General features: G+C 39.5%; 1 protein-coding gene across 2 annotated transcripts in view; it reads right to left on the minus strand.

Annotated features, from left to right (window-relative positions):
* The window catches only part of uts2r2 (urotensin-2 receptor 2), a 128,601-nt gene that overhangs the window by 60,972 nt on the left and 43,877 nt on the right, over positions 1-23,752 (minus strand). For both annotated transcript variants that reach the window (XR_007264556.1, XM_048610792.1), the window contains exons 3-4: positions 19,262-19,337; positions 9,262-9,304 (exon numbers count right to left, since the gene is read on the minus strand). Coding sequence is in view for 1 of the 2 variants with exons in the window: in XM_048610792.1 (XP_048466749.1) it covers positions 9,262-9,304; positions 19,262-19,337 (119 nt within the window). In the remaining variant the exon portion in view is untranslated. The remainder of the gene's footprint in view (positions 1-9,261; positions 9,305-19,261; positions 19,338-23,752) is intronic.

The raw sequence follows: 23,752 nt of genomic DNA on the forward strand, positions 1-23,752 counted from the left end.
TTGCCAGCAGAATTCCAAGACTCTGCCGCAGAACCTTCTGGAACTCTACTGTTAAATTTGAAAACTAGAGGTTAAATAATGCAAGGATTATTGCAAGGGCACTAGAGATGCAACATAAAACAAACTTCTTTTCAACATCCTGATAATATATCTAAACTGTATTCAGTTTTAAATCTAATTTTAACATTGCGTAAATTCATCATCAACAAAATATTTTGCTGTTAAAAGCAATATGCTTTTCATTTAGCTGAAACAGTACTGTTAGTCATAACTAAAGGAAAACTAATAAAAAGTATGAAACATATTGCAGCTCAGGCAGTATCTGTGATGAGAGTAAAAGTATGTGTGTTTGATTCAATGATCTTTATTCAAAAGCCTCCGTTTGGATAACCTGAAATGAATTCCGTGTTATTTCATTCATGTATATTTTAAAATAAGTTCATCAACTGGTTATTTTTGACTTTTTTTAATTATTATATTCTCATTCTCTTTCTTTCATTTCTTCCAAAGACACATAGCTTCTTCTAAAGCCCTTAGAGTAATCTTAAGTATTCACTTCTCTTCAGTTTTATTTATCAACATGAAAGCATTTGGTTGCAGTTATTAGCATTCATTCGGTTTTCAGTTTTCTGTCTTGTCCAAACTTATGTCTCAGTAATTAGCCGCAAGCATCATTAGCTCTCCACATTCTGTTCTCTCAGACATTCTTCTGGTGTCAGGCTGGAGACAAGAAGGGTTCATTTAAAACTTCACTAGCTGGCCAGCTGGAAAAGCCAATGCCCACCCACTGAAGAATGTGTCCCAATTCCATTTCACCAGAGGGAAGAACATGCAACATTCTGCAAAGGGCAAGCAGTTCACTCCAACCAGTTGTTGCACAAGAAGGGAGTGTGAAAATTAGCCATAAGGTGCCTGAGCGAGACCAGCCTCATCCTGATATGGGCATTTTCAGCAAGTGTTAAGATAAAAAAAATCCAAGTTTCTCTCTCCTTCCTGATCCACAGAAAGAAATTTCAATGGAATAGAAATCAGATGAGTTCTTCAACAGGTAGGCAATGCATTGCATCAAGTTACTGAAAATTAGCTCATTGTTTTCCAAGATGAGAAATGAAGCAATGTTCTTCTTACAACAAATACAAATTAAAAATCAATGGTTAGTCACTCATTTCATATTGCTTGGACCCCTTGCTGCTTCAGCTGCCGCACTGTTACACTTACCATTGACATTTTTGTCTGATTACACTCCTATAAAAATCCTTGGTGCATGTGACTACATTAGTGTGAAACATAAACATGTGTGTTCCTACTGTTGAATGACCCTGAGCTGACACAAGTGGTGTAATCCAATTGTCCATTCATTGCAGAACCTGCCTGTTAACATGCTTCCCTATCAAGTGTTGACCAACCTGCTTTGTAACAACCAAAACTTATTTCCTATTTACTGCTTTATTGCTGGGAGATTTCAGCTTATTCAGGAGGGTAGCAGTTAAGCAATAGGTTAACTGCAATCACTTTGAAAGGTCATGTACGAGAAGTAATTAAATGAAGGCGCATTAGTGATTTTAAAGTTGCACAATGAAATTGGTCGCTCACAGGATTACACATCTTGTTTAATTTGTTTGAACTGCTGGTACATCATTTGGGACATGAAGTTTGATATTTTAACTGAGGCATCTCTCATCAGTGTGTAAACATTTTAAAACTTTGTCAGCTGTAATTACTATCCATAATGTCAGAGCACAACCTTGGGCAATTGGGAGACAAGAAAGACTGGCAGTTATTTCTCCTTGTTTGATTGGTTGATTGTTCTTCACTAAAATATAGAAGAACGAGAACGGATCCGGTGGAGACTTGAAAATTCTAAGAGAGATATACAGATTAGATGCAGGGAGGTTGCTTCCCTTGGTTGGGGAATCTAGAACCAGGGGACAGAGTCTCAGGAGTTTTTTTTTATTCATTCACAGAATTAGGGGGTCACTGGCCATCCTAATTAAAGAGGGCAGTCAAGAATCAACCACATTTCGATGGGTCTGGAGTCACATGTAGGCCAGACTAGATAAGGATGACAGTTTCCTTCCCTAAAGGACATTTGTGAACCAGATGGGTTTTTCTGACAATCAATATTCCACCATTTGCCATGGCAGGATTCAAACTTGGGTCCCCAGAACATTACCAGGCTCTCTGGCTTAACAGTCCAGTAATAATACTACCAGGCCATTACCTTCCCGTCAACATTGTACATCCTCACTTCTGACCTTATGATGGAGGGAAAGTTATTGATGAAGCAGCTGAAGATGATTGAGCCTAGGAGATTATCCTGAGGAACTCCTGAAGAGATGTCCTGGAGTGGAGATGACTGTCCTCCAACAACCACAACAATCATCCTTTGTGCCAGGTATGACTCCAACCAGTGGTGAGTTCACCTCCTGATACCCATTGATTCCAGTTTTGCTCAGGCTCCTTGTTGTCACACTCAACCACCTGCTGCCTTCATGTCAAGGACAGACACTTTCATCTCACTTCTCTGGTGTATAGCTCTTTGCTCTTTATTTAGACTAAGGACAGGAGCCCTTCCATTAGTCTGCTGTAAAATTATTGTTGTATTGGTTCCAGTATAGGTCAGGAAGCTTACACAAAATACAGTTGGATTACTGCATGCAACTTACTAGTAAAGGCACAATTGCAAACGTTAACAAGTATTTTGCTAGGCAGATGTTGAGATGTATCGGCTCATTATGTACAAGGCACTTACTGGATTATAATTCCGCATCAAAAAGCCAAATTGCTCATCTAAAACACAGCAGGGATGTGCCTGATTGTGCAAGATAATTCTCCATCTTTTAGGTTAGGAGCACCTGGTTGCATATGCTACTGAGATCTGACTGGTAAACCTTGGCAACAAGGGACAGGTATCAGATAAGAAATGAATGCCACTTGGTTAATATTCATATCCTGATGGTCTTCTATGTGACACTATCAATCATTTCCTATAAGCCAGGATAGCAGCCGTGCAGGAATGAAAGTAATGGTCGATTTATTTTAACAATCCAAACGGGGCTGCTGTAGTTCCACTGGAGACAATATAAACATGGGCCTTCATGGAACTCGGCTGCTTAAATTGTTTCATGAAGCTGGAATTATATCCCTTTTTATGTAGAGTGTTTGAAAGTAGTTATGTGTTTTAATTTGTGTTTAAAGCCTCTAAGGTAATGAAAATAGTACATCAATGCATCCATTAAATTGGAACAGTTTTGTTATTGCTTAAATATTTAATTTTATTCAATGCATTCAGAAAAATAATTTCCTATTTGTAACAATGCTGTAGAGCATTGGAAAACTCAATTAGAAGGCAATGTTTTAAATGCCAATTTCAATTACACAATAAAATTGCCCAATGGTTTGCCCAGTCTCTGCTATAGTGCATACACAAATAAAAATTCCACAAACAGGCATTTCTGCATTACTGAAGTCTGTCCAGAAGAAGGATGTATAACCATATTAATTATGGAATCTGCAAAGACACCTTGGCACTGTACCTACCCTCTCCAAGATTAACATTAAGGATTCAGATGGGGAAGGGAAAGAGGAGAACCTGCGATAATCGTTTCTAATTTAACATGATTGTAGGCATTTAAAAACAAACACAACCGATCTGAGGGATTTCCCTGATCTTTGCATTTGCATTTCCATTTGCGTTTCCATTTGCACCCCTCCCTACTTTTCAACCCATGATTTTTCCACCTCTCCTCATTTCTAAAGAATCATTAGACTCAAAATGAATACTCTGTTACTATCTCCATAAAATTTGGCAGACTTGTTAAGCTTCTCCAGCACTTTATGTTTTACTTCAGTGTTAAAAATGTGAGTTTAAAAGTTTATTGACATACCCCTCAAGTAGATGAATTCTCCGATTACTTGTGACATTTTTATACCAGAATTTGAGACAAATATTTTTCTCAGAAAATTTTTCATTTCCAGCTCAAAGCACAGATTGTTCTGTTATAAAGATGATTTATCTCGGATATATTAAGAAAGAATAATAAGAATGTTCATACCGTGAAACTCACACATTTAAAATTGCTGCATTTTTGCAGAGAGTTAAAATTTTCTGGCACAAATTTTAAAAATACATGTAATAGGAATCACCCAGGTTATGGCACAAATTTCCCATTTGATTTCCCATTGTCAATCCTACAGGACAACCAGAAAATTAAAACAGACAGAGCTAATTGGCTTAATCCATGTGATTGTCAGGATTGAGTAAGCATTAGCTTCCCTCTTACTGAAATCAGTCTTTGGTCTCAATTTCTTTATGGGGGATTTTGGAAATGGGTTGGAGTTTCGGAGAGCTTGGAGGTGGGTTAGTGGGATACAATATAAACCACGGCCAAATAAACATAACTCAATACATTTCTATCAATTTCTTACATGAATATATGGCCCAGCTGAAGGTTCTGATTAGGAAAACTGACAATAGGTTGAAAAATTATTTCAACAGAGGATCATCAGTCCATTTCACTTCAACTGGTTCCTTGTGTTTCATTGAAAGCAGCTGAATTTCACTTACAAGATATAATAAACGTAATCAACCCTTTCAATACATAAAAAGTTCTCCAGGTAAAGAGACACTACTAATGCAACAGCAAAGAAAATGAATCAACTTTCCAATAAATGACTGTGCAAACTCAATGACTCCCCCATCAAACTGCAAACTGTGGACCCATTTCATAATAAGTATGAATGCAGGAGACACTCCACTTGGAAAATGGTGTGTTGCTGTAGTGCACTTTTAAGACCATAAAACATAGGAGCAGAAGTAGGCCATTTGGCCCAACGAGTCTGCTCCATCATTCAAAGAGACTATGGCTGATCGAATAATCCTCAACCACACTTTCCTGTCTTTTTTCCCCATAACCCTTGATTCCATATATCGATTTGAAAAGGTCTTGTCTATCTCATTATTGAATATACTTAATGATCCAGCCTCAACAGCCCTCTGTGGTGAAGAATTCCACAGATCTACAACCATCTAAAAGAAGAAATTCATCCTCATCTCTGTCTTAAATGTGCAACTTCTTATTCTGACATGAGCCTGTCCAGTCCTAGAACCTTCCACTAGGGGAAACAACTTGTCTGCACCTACCCTTCCAAGTCCGTTAAGAATCATGTATGTTTCAATAATGTCACCTCTCATTCCTCTGAACACCAATCAATTACCTCCTCTACAATCATTTGTCTCTTGTTCTATGCCTTCTTTGATCTCCAATCTCCCTTAACCTTTCCCTGACCCACACTTCTTCTAACTTTTCAACAGCATAAAATCCATGATTTATAAATCTCTTCAGCTCTAAAGAAGAGCCACTAGACTTGAACATTAACTCTACTTCTCTCTACACAGAGGCTACCAGACCAACTGTATTTATCTAGCATTTTCTTTTTATTATATCACATTTTTAACATTGGAATCATATATGAACTGCCTTCATAAGTTAGATACAAGCAGTGGAGGTAGGGTATGGGGACGATGGCGGCATTTCGGGAATAAGGTGGGTAAGTACCAAAATGGAGAACAGTGTTCATGACTTGAAGCTGTTAAATGCAATGTTGACTCCTGGAGGCTGCAGAACTGTGTTTCTGGATGTCCGGCCCCTCTACTTTCAGTGCATTAGCAAACTAAAATTGTTCCAACTATGTCAGTTGTCCAGAATTTTGCAGAGCTTAATCTTGTCTTGCCTTTGTGTCCGAGGGGAGCACAATGAGAGAAGCGTGTAGCATAAGGGCATGTCCAGTCCATGACCCCAGAGGGAGCATTCCTGTTCCTCTTGGCCCACAAGAAATGCTGAGAAGGCAGTTGTCTTCTCCCTGAAGTTGTCTTCACTTGACTGAAGCTGCCAGGTTTCCTCAGAGCCAGGACTTCAACTTGGCCAGTTTAACCAACAAGCACATTAAATGCAAAGCTTCCATCCTTATTAACAAACATAATATGCTAATGAACCTCCTAGGAATGGACTGGCTGCCCATGCCTTGTTCCACCTCAGAAAAACCCATACACTGAAGGGTGGTGGGGGGGGCCACCTTCCTGATGCACTCAGGAAATTTGCCTCATTTAGCCTCGTGTCTCTACCCAACCCTAACTAATCGCCCGTGTTAAAATTCTCTTTCCTTTGGGAACAGTGGGGACAAAATAAACACAATGGTCCAGATAGGAGCGAATTACTGCAGATGCTGGAATGTGTACTGAAAACAAAAAATGCTGGAAATCACAGTGGGTCAGGCAGCATGTGTGGAGAGACAGCACGCTAGTGTTTCAAGTCCAGATGGCTCTGAGGAAGAGTCATCAAGGCTCAAAACATTAGTTTGTTCTCTCACCATTGATGCTGCCTACCACAATGTTCCAGATGTTGTCTCATGCAAAGCCTATGACTGGACTGAAATGGTTCACAGCCAATGGTAACATGCACCCTATCATTGTGGGAGTTGGTAAATATATTAACTTTTTCTCAAAAAGATAATTGAACAAGGTTATCAGAGATATCAGTGATACTGACAAATTAAGTTTACATGAATAGACTTCCTGCATACTCTAATTTGATTTCTATCCTCACCAGTTAACCTATGTTGCTCAACAACTAAATTGGGAATTGTTAGGGTCGAATTTGAAATAGATCAAATATCCCACACGTAACTCATCATCAAACATTGATTGTTATTTAATAGTTAATGTACTTCCATTCATAATATTTCAAAACCTTCACTGGGCAATATAAATTTATAATTAATTTACTTCACGTTGCATAATTAAATCATAAAACCTCTTTCATATAAATTGAATTTCCACTGTCATTGACTCAACTCTGCATTCTATGTCCTCTCCACATCCAGTGACTCAGTCACCGACAAAATCCTATCAGAGTATTTCCTTTTCTCTACACTGAGACCTCCACTCTTATCCAATCCATTTCTTTTTGCTCACACCATGGAAACAAAATCTCCCCTGAATCAGGTACAACTGCATTTTCAAACTCTTAAACTTTGACACTCTATTTGCCATCATCCTCCTACGCTGATAGATATATTCACACTAGCCCTTCTCCTCTCTATTTGATGTCCTTTACATCTTTACATTACTCTCCCCCCACCCATGCTGATCATTTCCCTGACATAGCTCCCAATTTCATTTCCTGAAAGAGGGCTGACACAGAACTGTTCGACTTGGCAAGATTAAGGATACATGGAGTTAGTTTGGATAGTGAATGAAAACTACATACCAGAGAAGTCACAGGAGAGAGGCGATGGGAAACTTAGATCACAATCAATGGAAATTCTGTTGTGAGTAGAGGTTCAGCAAAGAAGGAGGGGGATGTGATCCCAGCGAAGAAGTTACTACGGACAAAGAAAGAAACAAAGACTTTCAGTGAGAAGCAGAAGAAATAGAAGAAGTTGAGAACTTTGAAACTGGCAAAAAAGTGCCTGAGGATTGGTAAGCAAATTGAGAATGAGAACCAATGTGAAGAAATAGTGGTGTCAGTTATAAGTTTGGTTTCTTTCAGAGCCTGCATGCTTATAGATTCACCCAAAGACGAAAGTCACAACTGTCATAATGAATGCTAAGGGAAGAGAAGAAGGATGCAGTAAACACAGGCTGGAATGACTTGAGCATGGGAGAGAAGTAATAAGTTGGCTATCTGTTCATGTTGAGTGAAGTGCAAACAGAGAAGAACAAGCTACTCTCAGATTGCCAGGAAGGTAAAAATTAGCATCAGAATGAAAGACTTAAAGACATGAAGGGAAAGAGAAAGTCCAATGATCCTTTGTCATCAGTTATAGCCAAGACAGCCACAGCACCACTCTGAGACCACTGCTGGATGGCACATGGTTAGGACTCATTCTAGGAGTCTGCTGTTAAGTAATGCTATCTTGAGTCTAACCACAGTGAATGCTCATTTGGATCTCATACCCAGATTCTTTAGTTGGTCCTTGGGACCAAAGAATATTGAGGTGCTGTTAATGTTAATACAAACTCCATAAGGTAACTATTGTTGATTAGGTTATTTCACCAAAATGTTCCTCATTATTTTCTCTTGCAGGAGGTTTTCTTGAAGGGCTCTTTGTTTGTATCACATTTTGTTTCACAGCCATATGAATGGAGTACTCTGTCTTCACTGATACATATGAAGGGGACGTGAGGCACACAATAATAAAAACAGAAAATGCTAGGCAGGCCCTCTTAGCTGCACAGTATGTTTAACTACTCCAAGGGTCCACATCAGCAGCACTGACGGTTCTGGAAGGCGCTGCCATGCAGGTACCTCAGAGGTCCGTGCAGAAGAAGAAAAATGAGCAGAAAAACTCCTCAATAGATTAAAGAGCAACTATAAGAAGAGAAACAGAGCAAAAATTGTTGTGATGATGTACTACAGACCTGAATCATTGGGCCAGACCTTCACCATCAAAGCAGGTTGGCTCAAATCAGGAAATTTCCCGAATCAGCACAACCACCTCAGGAAATGGCCTGAAATGGGACAGTTTTTGTTCACGAATGGCAGGTTTTGGAGACAGACAGTCAGATTTACCACACCCAGATGCCATGTGAGCTGCTTGAAAGTCTCAGTTCTATAGGAATTCATTCCAGATGCTTTTAAAAGTATTAGGTCCTCAACCAGGCACTCCTCGCCCTTATTACTCCCTATGCCTGATTCATGCCAATCTTTACCTTCCCCTCCCCAGTGGATCCTCAAACCTTGCACGTCAACCTATGTATGCCCACTCATGCCCAATGGCCACTCATCCATTCCATTACAAATCATGTTCCTCCGGGCCCAAGACAATTTAAAGCCAACTCATGGCACCCACCCACCTGCCCCACACATTCCAGTGGCCACCTACAAGCCCTGTGTCATCTTCTTGTCAACTCATGAACTCCCAATTATCCCCTTAGCTCCTCACAGCCATTGTGCCAACACGGTGCTGAACGCGCGCTCATTCCTTAGAGTTGTAAATTGTTCAAGCTGAAGGGTGGGGAGAATGGTTTATGTAGCTGGACAATGCTCCACCCCAGAAATTTCCAGATTACTGTGTATACCACACACAGCCAGTATACCAGACTCCTGTGTTTGTGTGTAAAATCTGGAATTAAAAACAACCTTGAATTTGGTATCCAAATAAAAATGCCCCTGAACAGATTACTGAGTACCACAGTATAAAGCAAAGGCGCTGTTTTTATTGTTACTTAAGCATGAAAAGTAAAAGAAAATCACTTACCCCACCATCTGATCCTCCAAAGGACAGCCCTTTCTTTGCTATACTGAAAATTAAAAATAAAGTTTGAGTCTGTAAAGTTACTCTTAAAATCATGGGAATGCTGGCTCGGTGTATATATCTATTCACAGACTTACGTTAGTTAATTCTGTGTGGTCAATACTACATTCAATTGAGTCAAGGTCAAGATTAACAGTTTCTTTAACAATTCTTCAACAAATGTACAAAGGAGGTATAATCCACCACTTCTTTGTAAATCCATTCTTAATGAACCTGTGCTAGAAAATATGAATACTGAAAATTTTCTTGATAAAATAGCCTTACGAAATAATGAAGAAAAACACAAGATCTGAGTCAATAAGACTGAAATTTCTAGGGTGAGTGTGTGCAAACAAAGGGTTTGGCAAGGGAGCTGGGAATTTGCTGTGGAAACTAATCCACTGGAATTATATCCTTTAAAAGTGACTTGCACTAGACACGATATGCCTGTCCTAGCCAACAAGTGACTACATTCCCACGATCAAGAATGCAGATTAATGGCAGTCCCAAGTTGATTGTCAGCATAATTCTTCACACATTGAGAAATATTTAGGGAATGTTGTCCAATTGCAAAATCACATCTAATGATGGACATTGTGTTGTGAGTTCTGCAAACATGGACTAATTTGATCAGTACCTTGCTTACAAACAGCTGAAAGGACATGCTGTTTAATACGATCCACCAATCTTTTGAATAAATTGCCCACATTCATCATACCGGCACTGAAATTCATCTACCACATTATTCATTGTGCAATGGAGAATGTCTTTTTGGCTTGATGACAGCATTCTATTAGGACTGAACATCACTCACATTGCTGCTGCACAGTAGCAGTGTTATACAACTAGCTTCATTTGTTGCTCAAACCCTTGAAAAACAGGGTTATTTGAGGTGGACAAGACAGTTTTTAGGAGCATAAGGGATGGCTTTAAGCCATATAATGCGTTTGAGTGATATACAGCAAGAAGTGATCTTATCAGCGTAGCCATTATCCAAGAGGATGGCTTTGATGTGCCTTATTTCAGCATCAAGCTTCCACAGTGAACAAATGAAGCTGTCAGTAAGGTCAATCGCATAGTGTGTGGAACTGTAGGCATCCCAATGCTATATTGATCACTGGAGGTAGGTTTGCAGTAGACAGTAGTCAAGAACTTCCTCTGCCAATTTCTCAATTGGCACATCAAGGAAACACAGGTCATTCAAGTGTCTCATTTCGAAGGTGAATTTGAGGACAGGATGGAGCCTGGTCAAATGTAAAGAAATTCTTACAAGCAGCTGTAGATTCACATATACTAAATGTATAAAACTCCGTATCAGAAATACACAAGGGGTAGGAGGTTAGGTTTGGTAAATTATTTTGAGTAAGTGAAGAATTTCACTGACAACTACTTCAGGACTGTCAGTGGGACTTGCAGTGTGGCACCCTTGCATGTGCTGGAAGCTAGATAAACCACAGCAGTCTTTGCAGTCAGAAAGGAAATGTACACAGATTGTGCCTATTACAATTCAACAAAATAGGTGAAGCCCATTGCCATGAAGGAATCATATATAGACAATAGGTTTCTCTCCCTCAAAGGCATGATTAAATTACAGATAGAAACACTCTATTTTGCAGATTTTTTTGACAGCTTTGCTGAGATTTTAACTCAAATTCTCAAGATTACTAGTCTAGGATTAATGATTCTGGAACATAACTATTGTGATACAGTACCATAGAAGGTTAAAAGCTAAAAAAAAAAGACAGAAAATACCACTTTATATAGTGACTGTGTTCAGTGCTAATCTAAAGAAATTACTCCTCTCCTAATTCCTATTAATCCACGCCGTACAAAATTATACAGAACTTAGGGGTGGCACACTGGCTCAGTGGTTAGCACTGCTGCCTCACAGTGTCAGGGGCACAGGTTCAATTCCACCCTCAGGCAACTGTCTGTGTGGAGTTTGCACATTCTCCCCGTGTCTGCGTGGGTTTCCCCTGGGTTCTCCGGTTTCTTCCCACTGTCCAAAGATGTGCAGGCTAGATGGATTGGCCATGCTAAATTGCCCATAGTGGTCAGGGATGTGTAGATTAGGTGGGTTATAGGAGGATGAGTCTGGGTGGGATGCTCTGAGGGTCAGTGAGGACTTGTTGTGCCGAAGGGCCTGTTTCCACACTGTAGGGATTCTATGATTATTTAATGAATGTTGTCCATTTGCAGAATCACCTCTAATGATGGACATTGTGTCCAAGTGCCACGGATGGTTTGCTAATATTATATATTTATTAAGATCAGTAAACTGAATGGAGGAACTGAAATACAACAACTTTCAGATAATCCAGAAGGTGAGGCTATTTTAGAGTATTTTTAAACACAATGTTAAATATTTAATAAAAAACAAAAGTTCTGAGGAAGGGTCACCGGACCCGAAACGTTAATTCTGTTTTTTCCTTCACAGATGCTGCCAGACCTGCTGAGTTTTTCCAGCAACTTTGTTTTTGTTAAATATTTAAGTTTAGGCTGTAACAAATGGTCAAGTTCCGTGCATTATTAATAAGACTTTTTTTAAATGCCAATTTTAAGTCAAGCCCATCATCAATCTACAAATCTACGGATAAAAGTACAGATATCTTTTTTTTTAGATAACGAGGTGTAGAGCTGGATGAACACAGCAGGCCAAGCAGTATCAGAGGAGCAGGAAAGTTGACGTTTCGGGCCTAGACCCTTCTTCAGAAATTTCTGACAAAAGGCTTCAAAAAGAATTGACACAGCCCTAAAAGCAACGTACAACTGAAGAACAATCATGAATAAAGGCTAGGTTGGCTGCTTCAAGACAACTAAATTGAATTCTATTTTATTACTGTCAATTTTAGGATGGTTATTACTGTTTTGGGGTCACATCACCAGTTTAGGTTGCTTTGTGAAGTCTGAAACCCAATGGCCTCAAGTATGACAAGTAACCTGAAAGGAAGTACAATGGAATACAGCGGGGCATGAAACTATATCCAATAATTCTTCAGTAACATGATTGAATACTGAACACAAAAGTGCATTTTTGGCAGTAAGGGACTGGAGGAGGAAGTGAACTCTCTTGCTTAAAGCTGTAAATTTTTATGATACATTTTAAAATGTATGATGATTTAGTTCTAATGAGATGGAGACCCAAAGAAATTAACCATACCCTAAGGTATATGCAAGATATTTTCTTAAGTATCAATAGTATTCACACAGACAGACAATATAATTCCCACATTTATCATATATAGTTACCTTTATGAAGGATACAATGTAGACCCCTTGAGGACAGTGACCTAATCTTCCTATAAGCGGTCAAGATGATACGCTTGCAGTTCCCTGATGATGAGTCTCCTGCCAGTTATAATCTGTACCAATTTCACAAACACTACTTGTGAAGGGTTTTATTCTATCATTGATGGCTGGATGGGTGGTTTGCGACGTAGTGACACCAACAGTGTGGGTTCAATTCCCATACTGACAGAGGTTAATGACAGATTCTCCATCTTAACCTCTCCTCTTCGCCTGAGGCAAAGTTACCCTCAGGTTAAGACCACCAATCGTCATCTGCTTCTAATGAAAGGGCAGCCCTACGGCCTGGAAGACTATGGCAACTTTAACTTCAATAAAAAATATTAATCGGAGATCCCCCTGCTTCTTTGTCTTAGAATAAAGGATATATGACCAAATGCGCTGATATGTCCTTGTAAGGAGAAAGGGGTATATGAAACAATCCTAGAAAACCCAACAAAATTCCCAGCTGGGATTTCCCATCTCTATCACTTGTTGCAGAGCCTCACACTTCACTGGCAACGCAGACTGCAGGCCTGTCAATTCCCATTCACTCTTCTTTTCACACGTGGCTCATGGAAGTGTATTTCTGCCTTTGGTTGACAGCGCTCCCTAAGTGGAGTAATTTACTTCCTCTAATGTAGCTACAAACTCTACATATTACAGTAATTTATGTCGGAGTCAGCATGCTGTCAGAAATGCTGTCTTAGAAGTCACAACATGAACGGAGCAATTAGGGGTCAAATAGCTGGCTGTCTGCTCTAATTAGCAACTATAGAGTAACAATGCTTATGGCCACAGTCATCTGCATGTGCAGCACGTACCTGTTACTGCCCAGAGAGTGAAATACATACAAGATAAAATAAGCCGACAAATTTAAATTACTAAAACCATGAAGCAAATTTTCCTCAACCAGTCCTTACTGGGGTTAGATATGCTCCATAGCAGTTTAAAATAGGAAGCAATTCTGACAGAATGAGCTAAAAGTATATTTGCAAAATTGGTTTATACTTGGTATAACCCAAACCAAAATTCATGTGCTACGAAATATACAAAGTTATAGAGTCATGCAGTTGTGCAGCACAGAAACAGGCTCTTTGGTCCAACTTGTCCATGCCGACCAGGTTTCCCAAACTAAACTAGTCCCATTTACCTGCATTTGGCCCACATTCCTCTAAACCTTTCCTATTCCTCTACCTGTCCAAATATCTTTTAAATGTTGTAAATGTACCGGTATCTACCATTTCATCTTGCAGTTCATTCCATTTACGCACCACCCTCTGTTTGAAAAATTTGCCTCTTCGGTCTCTTTTAAATCTTTTCCCTCTCACCTCAAACCCATATCCTCTAGTTTTGAACTCCCTACCCAAGGGAAAAGATGTCGTTATTCAACTTATCTATGGTCCTCATGATTTTATAACCTCTACAAAGTCACCCCTCAACCTCCTATGCACCAGGGAAAAACATCCCAGCCTATCCAGGCTATCTCTATAACTCAAGCCTCGAGTGCCAGTAACATCCTTGTAAATGTTTTCTGCACCCAATTTAACAACATCCTTCCTACAGCAGGGCAACGAGAATTGTACGCAGTACTCCAAAAGAGGTGTCACCAATGTCCTGTATAGCCGCAACTACGTCCCAACTCCTTTACTCGATGCTCTGACCAATGAAGGCAAACATGTCAAATGCCTTCTTCACCACCCTGTGTACCTGTGATACCACTTTCAAGGAACTATGTACCTGAACCCCTGAATCTCTCTGTTCAACAATACTCCCCAGGGCCCTACTATTAACTGTGTACATCTTTCCCTGGATGGCCTTACTAAAATGCAATACCTCACATGTATCTAAATTATCCACCATCTGCCACTCCTTGGCCCCTTGGCCCAGCTGATTAAGATCTGTTGTACTCTTAGATAACCTTCTTCACTGTTCACTACACCACCAACTTTGGTTTCATTTGCAAACTTACCAACCAACTCCCTATGTTCTCATTCAAATTGTTTATATAAAACGACAAAACAACAGAGGACTCAGCACTGATCCCTGTGGAACTCCACCGGTCACAGGCCTGCAGTCCAAAAAAACAACACTCTAACATAACCCTCTGTCTCCTTGGCTCTCATTGATGTTGTGATAGAATTTTAAAACATCACTTAAAGCTTATTCATTAAAATGTTTCTGAAGTATAGCCAAATTATGGAGGTTCAAAAGGAGAATACATTTCCTTCATTATTGGACTGCTATGTTTAAAATGCAAATGAAAAAGACAAACTCAATAAGTAGATCCTTGCTGTAAATCCTGACATCATTTCAGAATCTGGTGTCACATCAATATCCTCAGAAGAAAAAAAAATTAAACAATATCAAAACCAGTTTTGAAAGCAGCAGTATCTTGATAAGGATTAACCAAACTTTTCACATTAAGCATCAGCCAGGATATGAGAACCTTACCCAGATTAATACTTCTGGATATGGCAGGGAAGCTGAATAAGAGGGGAAAGATTCAGAACCTCAAAGATCTAATTTAGGATAGGGTTTCTTTAAATATTGTCTAAGTAACTACTTACTAAGAAATGTTCATCAATTGCTAGGAAAACGTGTTTGAGGAGAAGACTACTGGCCATATTCAAGAAACTATTGGCATTGATAGAATTCTGTAAAGGATGAAAGCAATTGGCCTGAACAATTTTCTTCATTCAATACTGTAACGTCCAAAGTTGTTTTATTATTTCTATTTTCACACCAAATGTAAGGCATTTTATGTACCAAGTATGATCTAGAAAATTAAGCCCAATTCACCAAGTGTTGCACATACTTAGAACACTCCTGATACCGCTGTCCTCAAATACATTGAAGAGTAATTGAAAACTGAGATTCAATTCCAGTTATTTGACGAAAGACCGGTATTCCATTTCAACAAATAAACCACATTATAAATCACAAAGTAAACAGACATAATTCAAATCAGATTTCATTAGTGTAGATGCCTTTTCTTCCAGTATTTAAGACTTTTAATCCATCCTGTTTCTAATTAATAAATAAAGTAGACTAACCCCTCCTGCAGCACTAAGAAACTTTTCTGTGTTGAATCATTTGAATGAGAGTAGTACTATCCTTCAACAAAGCAACATGAAAGTTAGAAACGCAGCCCAGCACAGTGGGAAGTGTAATGCAGTGATTTTAACAAGAAAATCCATAACAATTAAAAATACACAAAAATGCAAACATTACTACAGCTGGAATGCACTCCAATTATGTTTTCAGCAATTTATTCTCCCTTTCCAACATCCAATGACAATAAGTTAACCATCAGCTTACAGTTGTTCACCTTTTGACGACTTGTTCATTTTGCTTTTATTTTACATTCATGCTAGTTACTTAAGCTTTCAGTCTTTTCATTGGCCTTCCAGGCACAGTAGTAAGCAACAGGTTTGCACTGATCTTTCTTTATACTGCTTACTTCAACTAGGCAGAGACAAGCAAAATAAGTGGAGGCATCTGCATGTTTATAGTGATTTGGAAACATATAACAATCCCGCCATTGTGTACTGGACAACGAACCACACGAAGAGATTTTAAGAGAAAAACAAATCTAGAACAATTACAGACTTGATTCTACAACTCTTCAAATTCCGACTGGCCTCAGAAGATAGTCATTATTGAAGCATTGTCCAGAGTTGCGTGTTGAAACGATATAGAAATCCCAAGGCAGCTGACTCTGCAGGAATTGGTGGGAGGGCAAAACTTTTGACAGGCAATTATCCAGTATATAAAACCCTCTGAAAAGTCCCAAACTCAGAGTTATATTCAGGGACTTCAGGAAGTTTTGACCTACTTATCTTTACAGTTACCTCGGGAAGGGATTAAAACCTTCTCCAGCTCGATGTGAACTCTTAAAGTGACCACCTTCTGCTGACTCCACACTGATCTCCATCCAGTTATAAATCCTAACATTCCCATAAACACCTGAAATCCCCTTTCCCCAAACTCAAACATTACTTCTACCCTTATGACCAAACCAGGGACGTTCAGCACATCCCCAATATCCCTGCTATTCCCAAATCCCCAAGTCCCCTCCCTCAACTAGATGGGTACAGACTCACCAACTCTCACCAAACCCCATGACCACATTCCGCAATTGGACTTAATAAAAACCAAATAAAAGCCAAAAGAACTGCGGAAGTTCCGAGGAAGGGTCACCAGACCCGAAATGTTAACTCTGTTTTCTCCTTCACAGATGCTGCCAGACCTGCTGAGCTTTTGCAGCAACTTTGTTTTTGTTCCGCAATTGGACTTGTCTTGACAGCCCCAATTACTCCCCTGGTCAGAATCACCCCCGGCTCACCATAAGGCCTTATCCACTTACCCTATCACACCTCCCATCTACCAACAGCCTTACTGCTCACCCACCTAGCACCTGTGGCCCACACACACCTGGCAGTTGTAACCCTGACCCACTGCCAGTTTATGGTCCACACAGCTTAGCACCCTACTGGCACGTACCTGCCATTCTACCATCCCACTCTACTCACTTACATCACATATTTACTTTTCAGTAGCTGTCAAAGTAGCTTTAGGACATTTAAACCATGGGCCGCAAAAAGGTTGTGGTTTTTCAGTGTTGAACTACTTGCTGCTGCCTTGCTGGAGTGAACTGCGCTGCTTTAGCTGGGAAGCCTCCTGGACAGGAAGTTTAATCAGAAAACTCTTTCAAAGAGTTGGGGGGGTACCTATTGTCTGATGTGGGTCAGAAATCAGGATTCTAAATCAGATTGGAATTTTCAGATCAACGTGGAGTCTGGCTTAGGCAGTCCCTCTTTGGACTAGGATACAAGCGTGGACATTCCTAGGAGAACAATACTGAATCAGGGATGGGGCTCACCAGAATTTTGATGAGTAAAAGAACACTAATGAAGAAAATAACAGCACAAAACAAAAGTGATACATGCCTGTGCCAAATGTCTTCCATCCCTGGGTCTTAAAGAATGTAGGTGAGAAAATTACAAAGCAAAATTAAACCTAATCTTCCAAAGTTCTCTTTGTTTGGAAACAGCTACTGCAAATTACAAAATCACATTTGACACTGTTATCTATGAAAGATGAAAGTTGGAAACCAGGGAATTATTGACAAGTTAACACAATGTCTGTTGTCATAAAATTGCTAGGGTCTAAGAATAAGGTAACAGAAGATCTTGAAATTTCTCAGCTGACCAGAGAGAGCAAGAATGGATTTTTAAAGGGAGAGTCATGCCAGATGAATGTCATTGAATTTTATGAAGAGGTAGCTGAAGTGATGGACAAGAAAATGTCCACAGATATTATTTATAATAACCTCTAGAAGGCATTTAATAGAGGTTCCTCATAAGAGGCTGTTAGCGAAAGCCGAAGGTCACGAAACCAAAGGTAATTTTTTTGACCCCACGGAGTAACTGGGCAAATAGAAGAAGCTAGAGAGTGTGGGAATAAAGAGCAGGTATTCCAACTGGCACCATGTGACTCACGATGCCCCACAAGGAATTATGTCAGGTCTCAGCTACTCACTGTTTTCATTAACAATTTAGATGATGGGATCAAAAGCCACATATCTAGTTTTGTCACTGATATAATGACAGCATATATAGAAGCATAAAATGACAAAGAAACATTAAAAGATTTAGTAACTGGGCAAAGCAATGGCAAAGGAATTTCACTGTAGCAAATGCGATGTCATCCAGGTAGGGCTTAAAAATAATAGAACAGGACATTTTTTAAATAGTGAAAAACTAGAAACAATGGTGATCCAAAGAGTTGCAGGAGAAAGCTGGCATGTACAGACATCATGAAAATTTCATGACAAGAAAGTATGGAAAATATTTTTGTTTTAAAAATTTCAAGAATGTTGAATATCTCAAAGATTAGAATACAAAGGGGCAAACATAATGTTATAGCTTTAGAAAATCCTGGTTGGAGCATATGAGAGGTAATGTGAGCAGTTCTGGGCACCATACTTCAGAACAATAGTAATGACCTGGCATGGTGTGCAGTACATATTTCACCAAAATGATACTTGCACTCTGCGAGTTATGATGAGAGATTAAACAAACTAGTGCTGTATGCCCTTGAAGTTAGTAAGGTGTGATTTGGTAGAAGTTTTAAAGATGTTAAGGAATATGATAAGGTAGCATGACGGAAAATATTTCCACTGGTTGAGGAATCTAGAACTAGTGGGCATGGTCCATAAATTGGAGTTACACCTTCCAGCAATGACACTAGAAAATATTTCTACTCAGAGAGGGTTGCAGAAGTTTGGAATTATTTTCTGAAAATGTAACTGATGCAAAGTTAATTGCTAATTTTAAATCTGATAATTTTTTTGTTAATCAATGATATTCAAGTCAATGGCCAAAGGCAGCTGTATTGAATTAGGTCACAAATCAGCCATAATCTTACTGAATGGTGGAAGAGGTTCAGTGGGCTAAAAGGTCTACCACTATTCCTATGTCAGCCATCCATATCTTAATATTCTAAATTTCTACTCTCTCCACCCTGCCTCATTTAGAACGAATTAAGGACTCATGCTTTCTATGTAATGTATATATTTTACCAACATTACAATCTTAATGTTTTTTTTCCATTATTTCTTTCAGTAATCATCACAGGGATTTTATCAGTCATTTTTAAAATGAAAATCCAGTACCGTAACATCTTTTCTGCCTCTTCTCGATTTACTACTGTATCCTTCACCGCCCTCCCACATTTTGTTGGAGTACAGCCTGTGAAACAAAGAAGATTGACAGTCAAAACAGAATATCTCAATGCAAAGTGGTTTAAGTGGCGAATTATAAAGAAGTCACAATAATTTTCTTAGTTTTGCAATCTGGCCTATTGGTGCTTCCACTCTGGAAAAAAGTGTTAGCTAGTAATTTCAGAGGATTTTGCATTACTGGATTTGAAGCATTTCACAAGAGAAATCACTATGATTGGAGTTTATTGCCACCAACTCCAATTGCAAAGTTAGCCTGAACAATTCTGACAATCTACATTCTAAGCTTCAACTAATCAGGCATTATTTTTGCCTATTATTGGTTGCACACAACCTTGAGGTAAAAATGTTTACAGTTGAGTATTTGACTTCTGAGGGTTGTGTGCTGCAGATTTGTTCCCTTAGTGCTAAAGAAAAAGTTATATAAAACAAGTTGGCAAAGCACTTTTGAATCCTTGTTATCTTCCTCGCTTACTTCCTCGGGAAAGATCAGATGTTCCCTAATGTTAAGATTTACATTTTGAAGCTTAACCATGAAAAGGCACTACATAAAAACAACTTACTTTCATTAGCCGTGCAATAATTTGGCATGTTCTGTGGTTGTGAAAATACTACATTAATTCAAGGTTATTTTCAATTCTCTATATGCAAGGGGAGGCTGTAATTTCACAAGGACAACGTAGTAGTTATTCTTTACAAATCAGCGGGAAACTTAGATGTCGGCTGCAGGTGGGATGGTGAGAACAACATCACATAGTGTCCTCTCATTTACCTTCACCACTTTATGCAGGGACCAAGTCTAACAGCTGTCCAACTAAATGGGATGTAATTCCCCATTTCATGGAAATTGACTGCATAATGTTATTTTCCTATAATTAAAGGCAAAACTAAATCAGAATAATCAGAAATTGTGTTCACTAATCGCACTTTCTGAAATTGCATTCAGAAACAGCTTTCACTGCTTTGCTGTTTTGTCCACTCAAATTAGTTTGCATGTTGCTCAATCAGTTCTTACCTTTTGACCAAGGTCATTAGCAAATACACATTTATTACAGCTGGTGATGTTGTTATGCTCATTCAACTGTGAACTTGTTATTCTTTTGTCAAACTTACCCTGTTACAATAGTTCAAATTCTTGAACAAATATTCCTTTCCCACTTTTAAATGCTGTAATTGTACCAGCCTCCATCACTTCCTCTGGCAGCTCATGCCATACACACACCACCCTCTGCATGAAAAAGTTACCCCTTAGGTCATTCTTAAATCTTTCCCCTCTCAGCTTAAACCTCTAGCTTTGGCTCCCCTACCTTGGGAAAAAGACCTTGGCTTTTCAGCCTATTCATGCCCCTCATGATTTTATAAACCTCTGGCAGATCACCCCTCAGCCTCTAATGCTTCAGGGGAAAAAAACCAGCGTATTCAGCCTCTCCCTATAGCTCAAACCCTCCAGCCCCAACAACATCCTTGTAAATCTTTTCTGCACCCTCTCAAGTTTAACAACATCCTTCTTATAGAAGGGCGACCAGAATTGTGTGCAGTATTCTAAATATGGCTTCACCAATGACCTGTATAGCTGTGACATGACATCCTAAGTCCTACATTCAATGTTCTGACCAATGAAGGCAAGCGTGTCAAACGCCTTCTTCACTACCCTGTCTACCTGCGACTCCACTTTCAAGGAACTAAGCACCTGCAGCCTTAGGTCTCTTTGTTCGGAAACACTTGGAAGTTTTGGATTTCTAAGTTGCACTAGCAAATCTTCCTGCAAAGATATTGATGCCTTCCAATTTAGGTGGAACCTGTCCCTCTCATACAGGTCATTTCTACTCCAAAGCAATCCCAATGATCCAAAAAATGTGAATCCTTGCCCACTGCATCAGCTCCTCAGCCACGCATTTATCTGCTCTTTCCTCCTATCCCTACTCTCATGAGCATTTGGCATCTGTAGTAATCCAGATATTACTGCCCTCGAGGATTTACCTTTTAACCTCCTGCCTAGTTTCCTTTATTCTTTCTGCAGAACCTCATCCCTTTCCCTACCTATATCATTGGTACCAATGTACACAACAACCTCCTGCTTATCACTCTCCTCTATCAGAAATTTCTGCGTCCGCTCTCAGACATCCTTGACCTTGGCACCAGGGAGGCAACAGACCATCCTGATGTCTCACTGACTGCCGCAGAAATGCCTGGCTGTGCCTCTGACTGCAGAGTCCCCTATTACAATCGTTCGCTTGGAACCTGATATACCCCTCATTACAGTAATTCAACTGCAGAATACAAATTTGATCGGAAAAACCCTGGATTTTTCACAAACTGGCCATGACCTGAGGACTGGGCTCATTGAGCAAAGCATGATGTACTTCCCAAAGAGAGCGCGGTGAAGGTTCTTCAGACTAGTTTTGGAATTGAGGGCCTGTGCTATGAGGTGAGATTGGGCCTTTATTCATAGAGTTTAGACAAGTGAGACTTATGACAAATATTGGACAGATCAAAATTCAACCATATTTCTTCACGTAAATTTCAGCCTTCAGATAACAAAATTAAAAGTTAAATTTTTAAAGTTGTCACTGTTAACTGTTGATAATTACAATAAGTACAATTTATTTGATAGCTACAATACAACTCTGCTCTACCTGTGCTAACACCTTTAGGGATCTATGGACTTATACACCAAGGTCCCTTTGTTTCTCAGTACTCCTTAAGGACCTACCATTGTATACAAATCCTTCCCTTATTAGACCTACAAAAATACATCACTCCACACTTATCAAACTTACTAATTATTTCTTCTACATTCTCATCCATGACATTAACAAACAGCAGGCTTCCAATCACAAAACCAACCCTCCACCATCACCCTTGTCTCCTATATGTAAGCCAATTTTGGATCCAGTTTGCCAACTTGCCTTGGATCTATGGGCTCTTATCTTTTGGACCAACCTTCTGTGAAAGACCTTATCAAAAGCCTTGCTGAAGGCCAAGTAAACCACATGAACTGCACTACCCTCCTCAATTTATTTAGTTACCTCTTCAAAAATTCAAAAAAATTCAATTAAATTGGCCAGACAGGATCTCCTTCTAACAAATCTGTGCAGGCTATTCCTGGTCAATCCTTGCCTTTCTAAGTATTGATTCATCCTGTCCTTCAGAACTTTTTCCAACAATTTTGCTACCACTGACATCAGACTAACTGCTCTGTAATTACCCGGCCTATACCTGCAGCCTTTCTTGAACAGGGGAACCACATTAGCTTTCTCCAGTTATCTGGCATTTCACTTGTAGCCAGTGAAGTGTTAAATATCTCTGCCAGGGCCCCAGGAATCTTCTCTCTTGCCTCCCTCGGCAGCCCGGGATACAGCTCATTAGGCCCTGGGGACTTATGCACCTTTATGCCTGCTAAAACACCTTTTACCTCTTCCTTATTTATCTTAATATGTTCAAGAACCTTAGCATGCCAAATGAAATTCCCAGCAACAACGTCTTTCTTCTCTGTGAATACAGACAAGAAGTATTCATTTAAGACCTTTTGTGGCTCCAAACACAGATTGTGCCTTTAGGCTGCAATAGCCCCCTCTCTTTCCTGGTAATCTTCTTTCTCTTAATACACTTATGAAATGCCTTGGGGGCTTTCCTTAATCCTATCTGACAAAGATATTTCCTGGCCCCTCTTTGCCCTCTTAATTTCCTTTTTTAAAGCACCTCCTACACACTCTATACTTTGAAGTTCCTCTCATGCACTGTATTTAACATTTGCTGCTTTTTTTTCCTTCATCAAACTCTTGATATCCCTTGATATCCAAGGTTTCCTGGACTTGCTGCCCTTGCCCTTCACTTTTAGGGGAAAATGCTCATCCTGAATTCTCATGATACTACTTTTAAATCACTCCTATGTTCCAAATGTAGACTCACCTGCAAGTATCTGCTCCCAGCCTATGTTTGCCAGATCCTATCTAATGGTATTGAAATTTGCCCTCCCCCAACTTCTGCAGTATCCTTATCCCCTTCCATCATGATTTTGAAACTTACAGAGTTATGGTCACTTTCACTAAAGTGATCACCCACTGAAACTTCAACCACTTGACCAACTTCATTCCCTAGGATCAGGTCTAGCACTGCCCCATCTCCATTAGGACTACCTCATGGCTCAAAAAGCTCCCTTTAAATGCACTTTAAAAATTCCACTCTGTCTAATTCATTCACACTACAGTGATTCCAGTTAATGCTGGCAAAGTTGAACATTGTGTGAAAAACCCAAAACATCATTTTAATTCTGTTTTCTCCTGACAATCAGATCATGAACTCTACAGAGATAACAAGGTGTAGAGCTGGATGAACACAGCAGGCCAAGCAGCATCAGAGGAGTAGGAAGGCTGACGTTTCAGGCCTTCTTCGAAACATCAGCCTTCCTGCTCCTCTGATGCT

This window comes from Rhincodon typus, chromosome 23 (genome assembly GCF_021869965.1).
Source record: "Rhincodon typus isolate 14 chromosome 23, sRhiTyp1.1, whole genome shotgun sequence".
NCBI lineage: Eukaryota > Metazoa > Chordata > Chondrichthyes > Orectolobiformes > Rhincodontidae > Rhincodon > Rhincodon typus.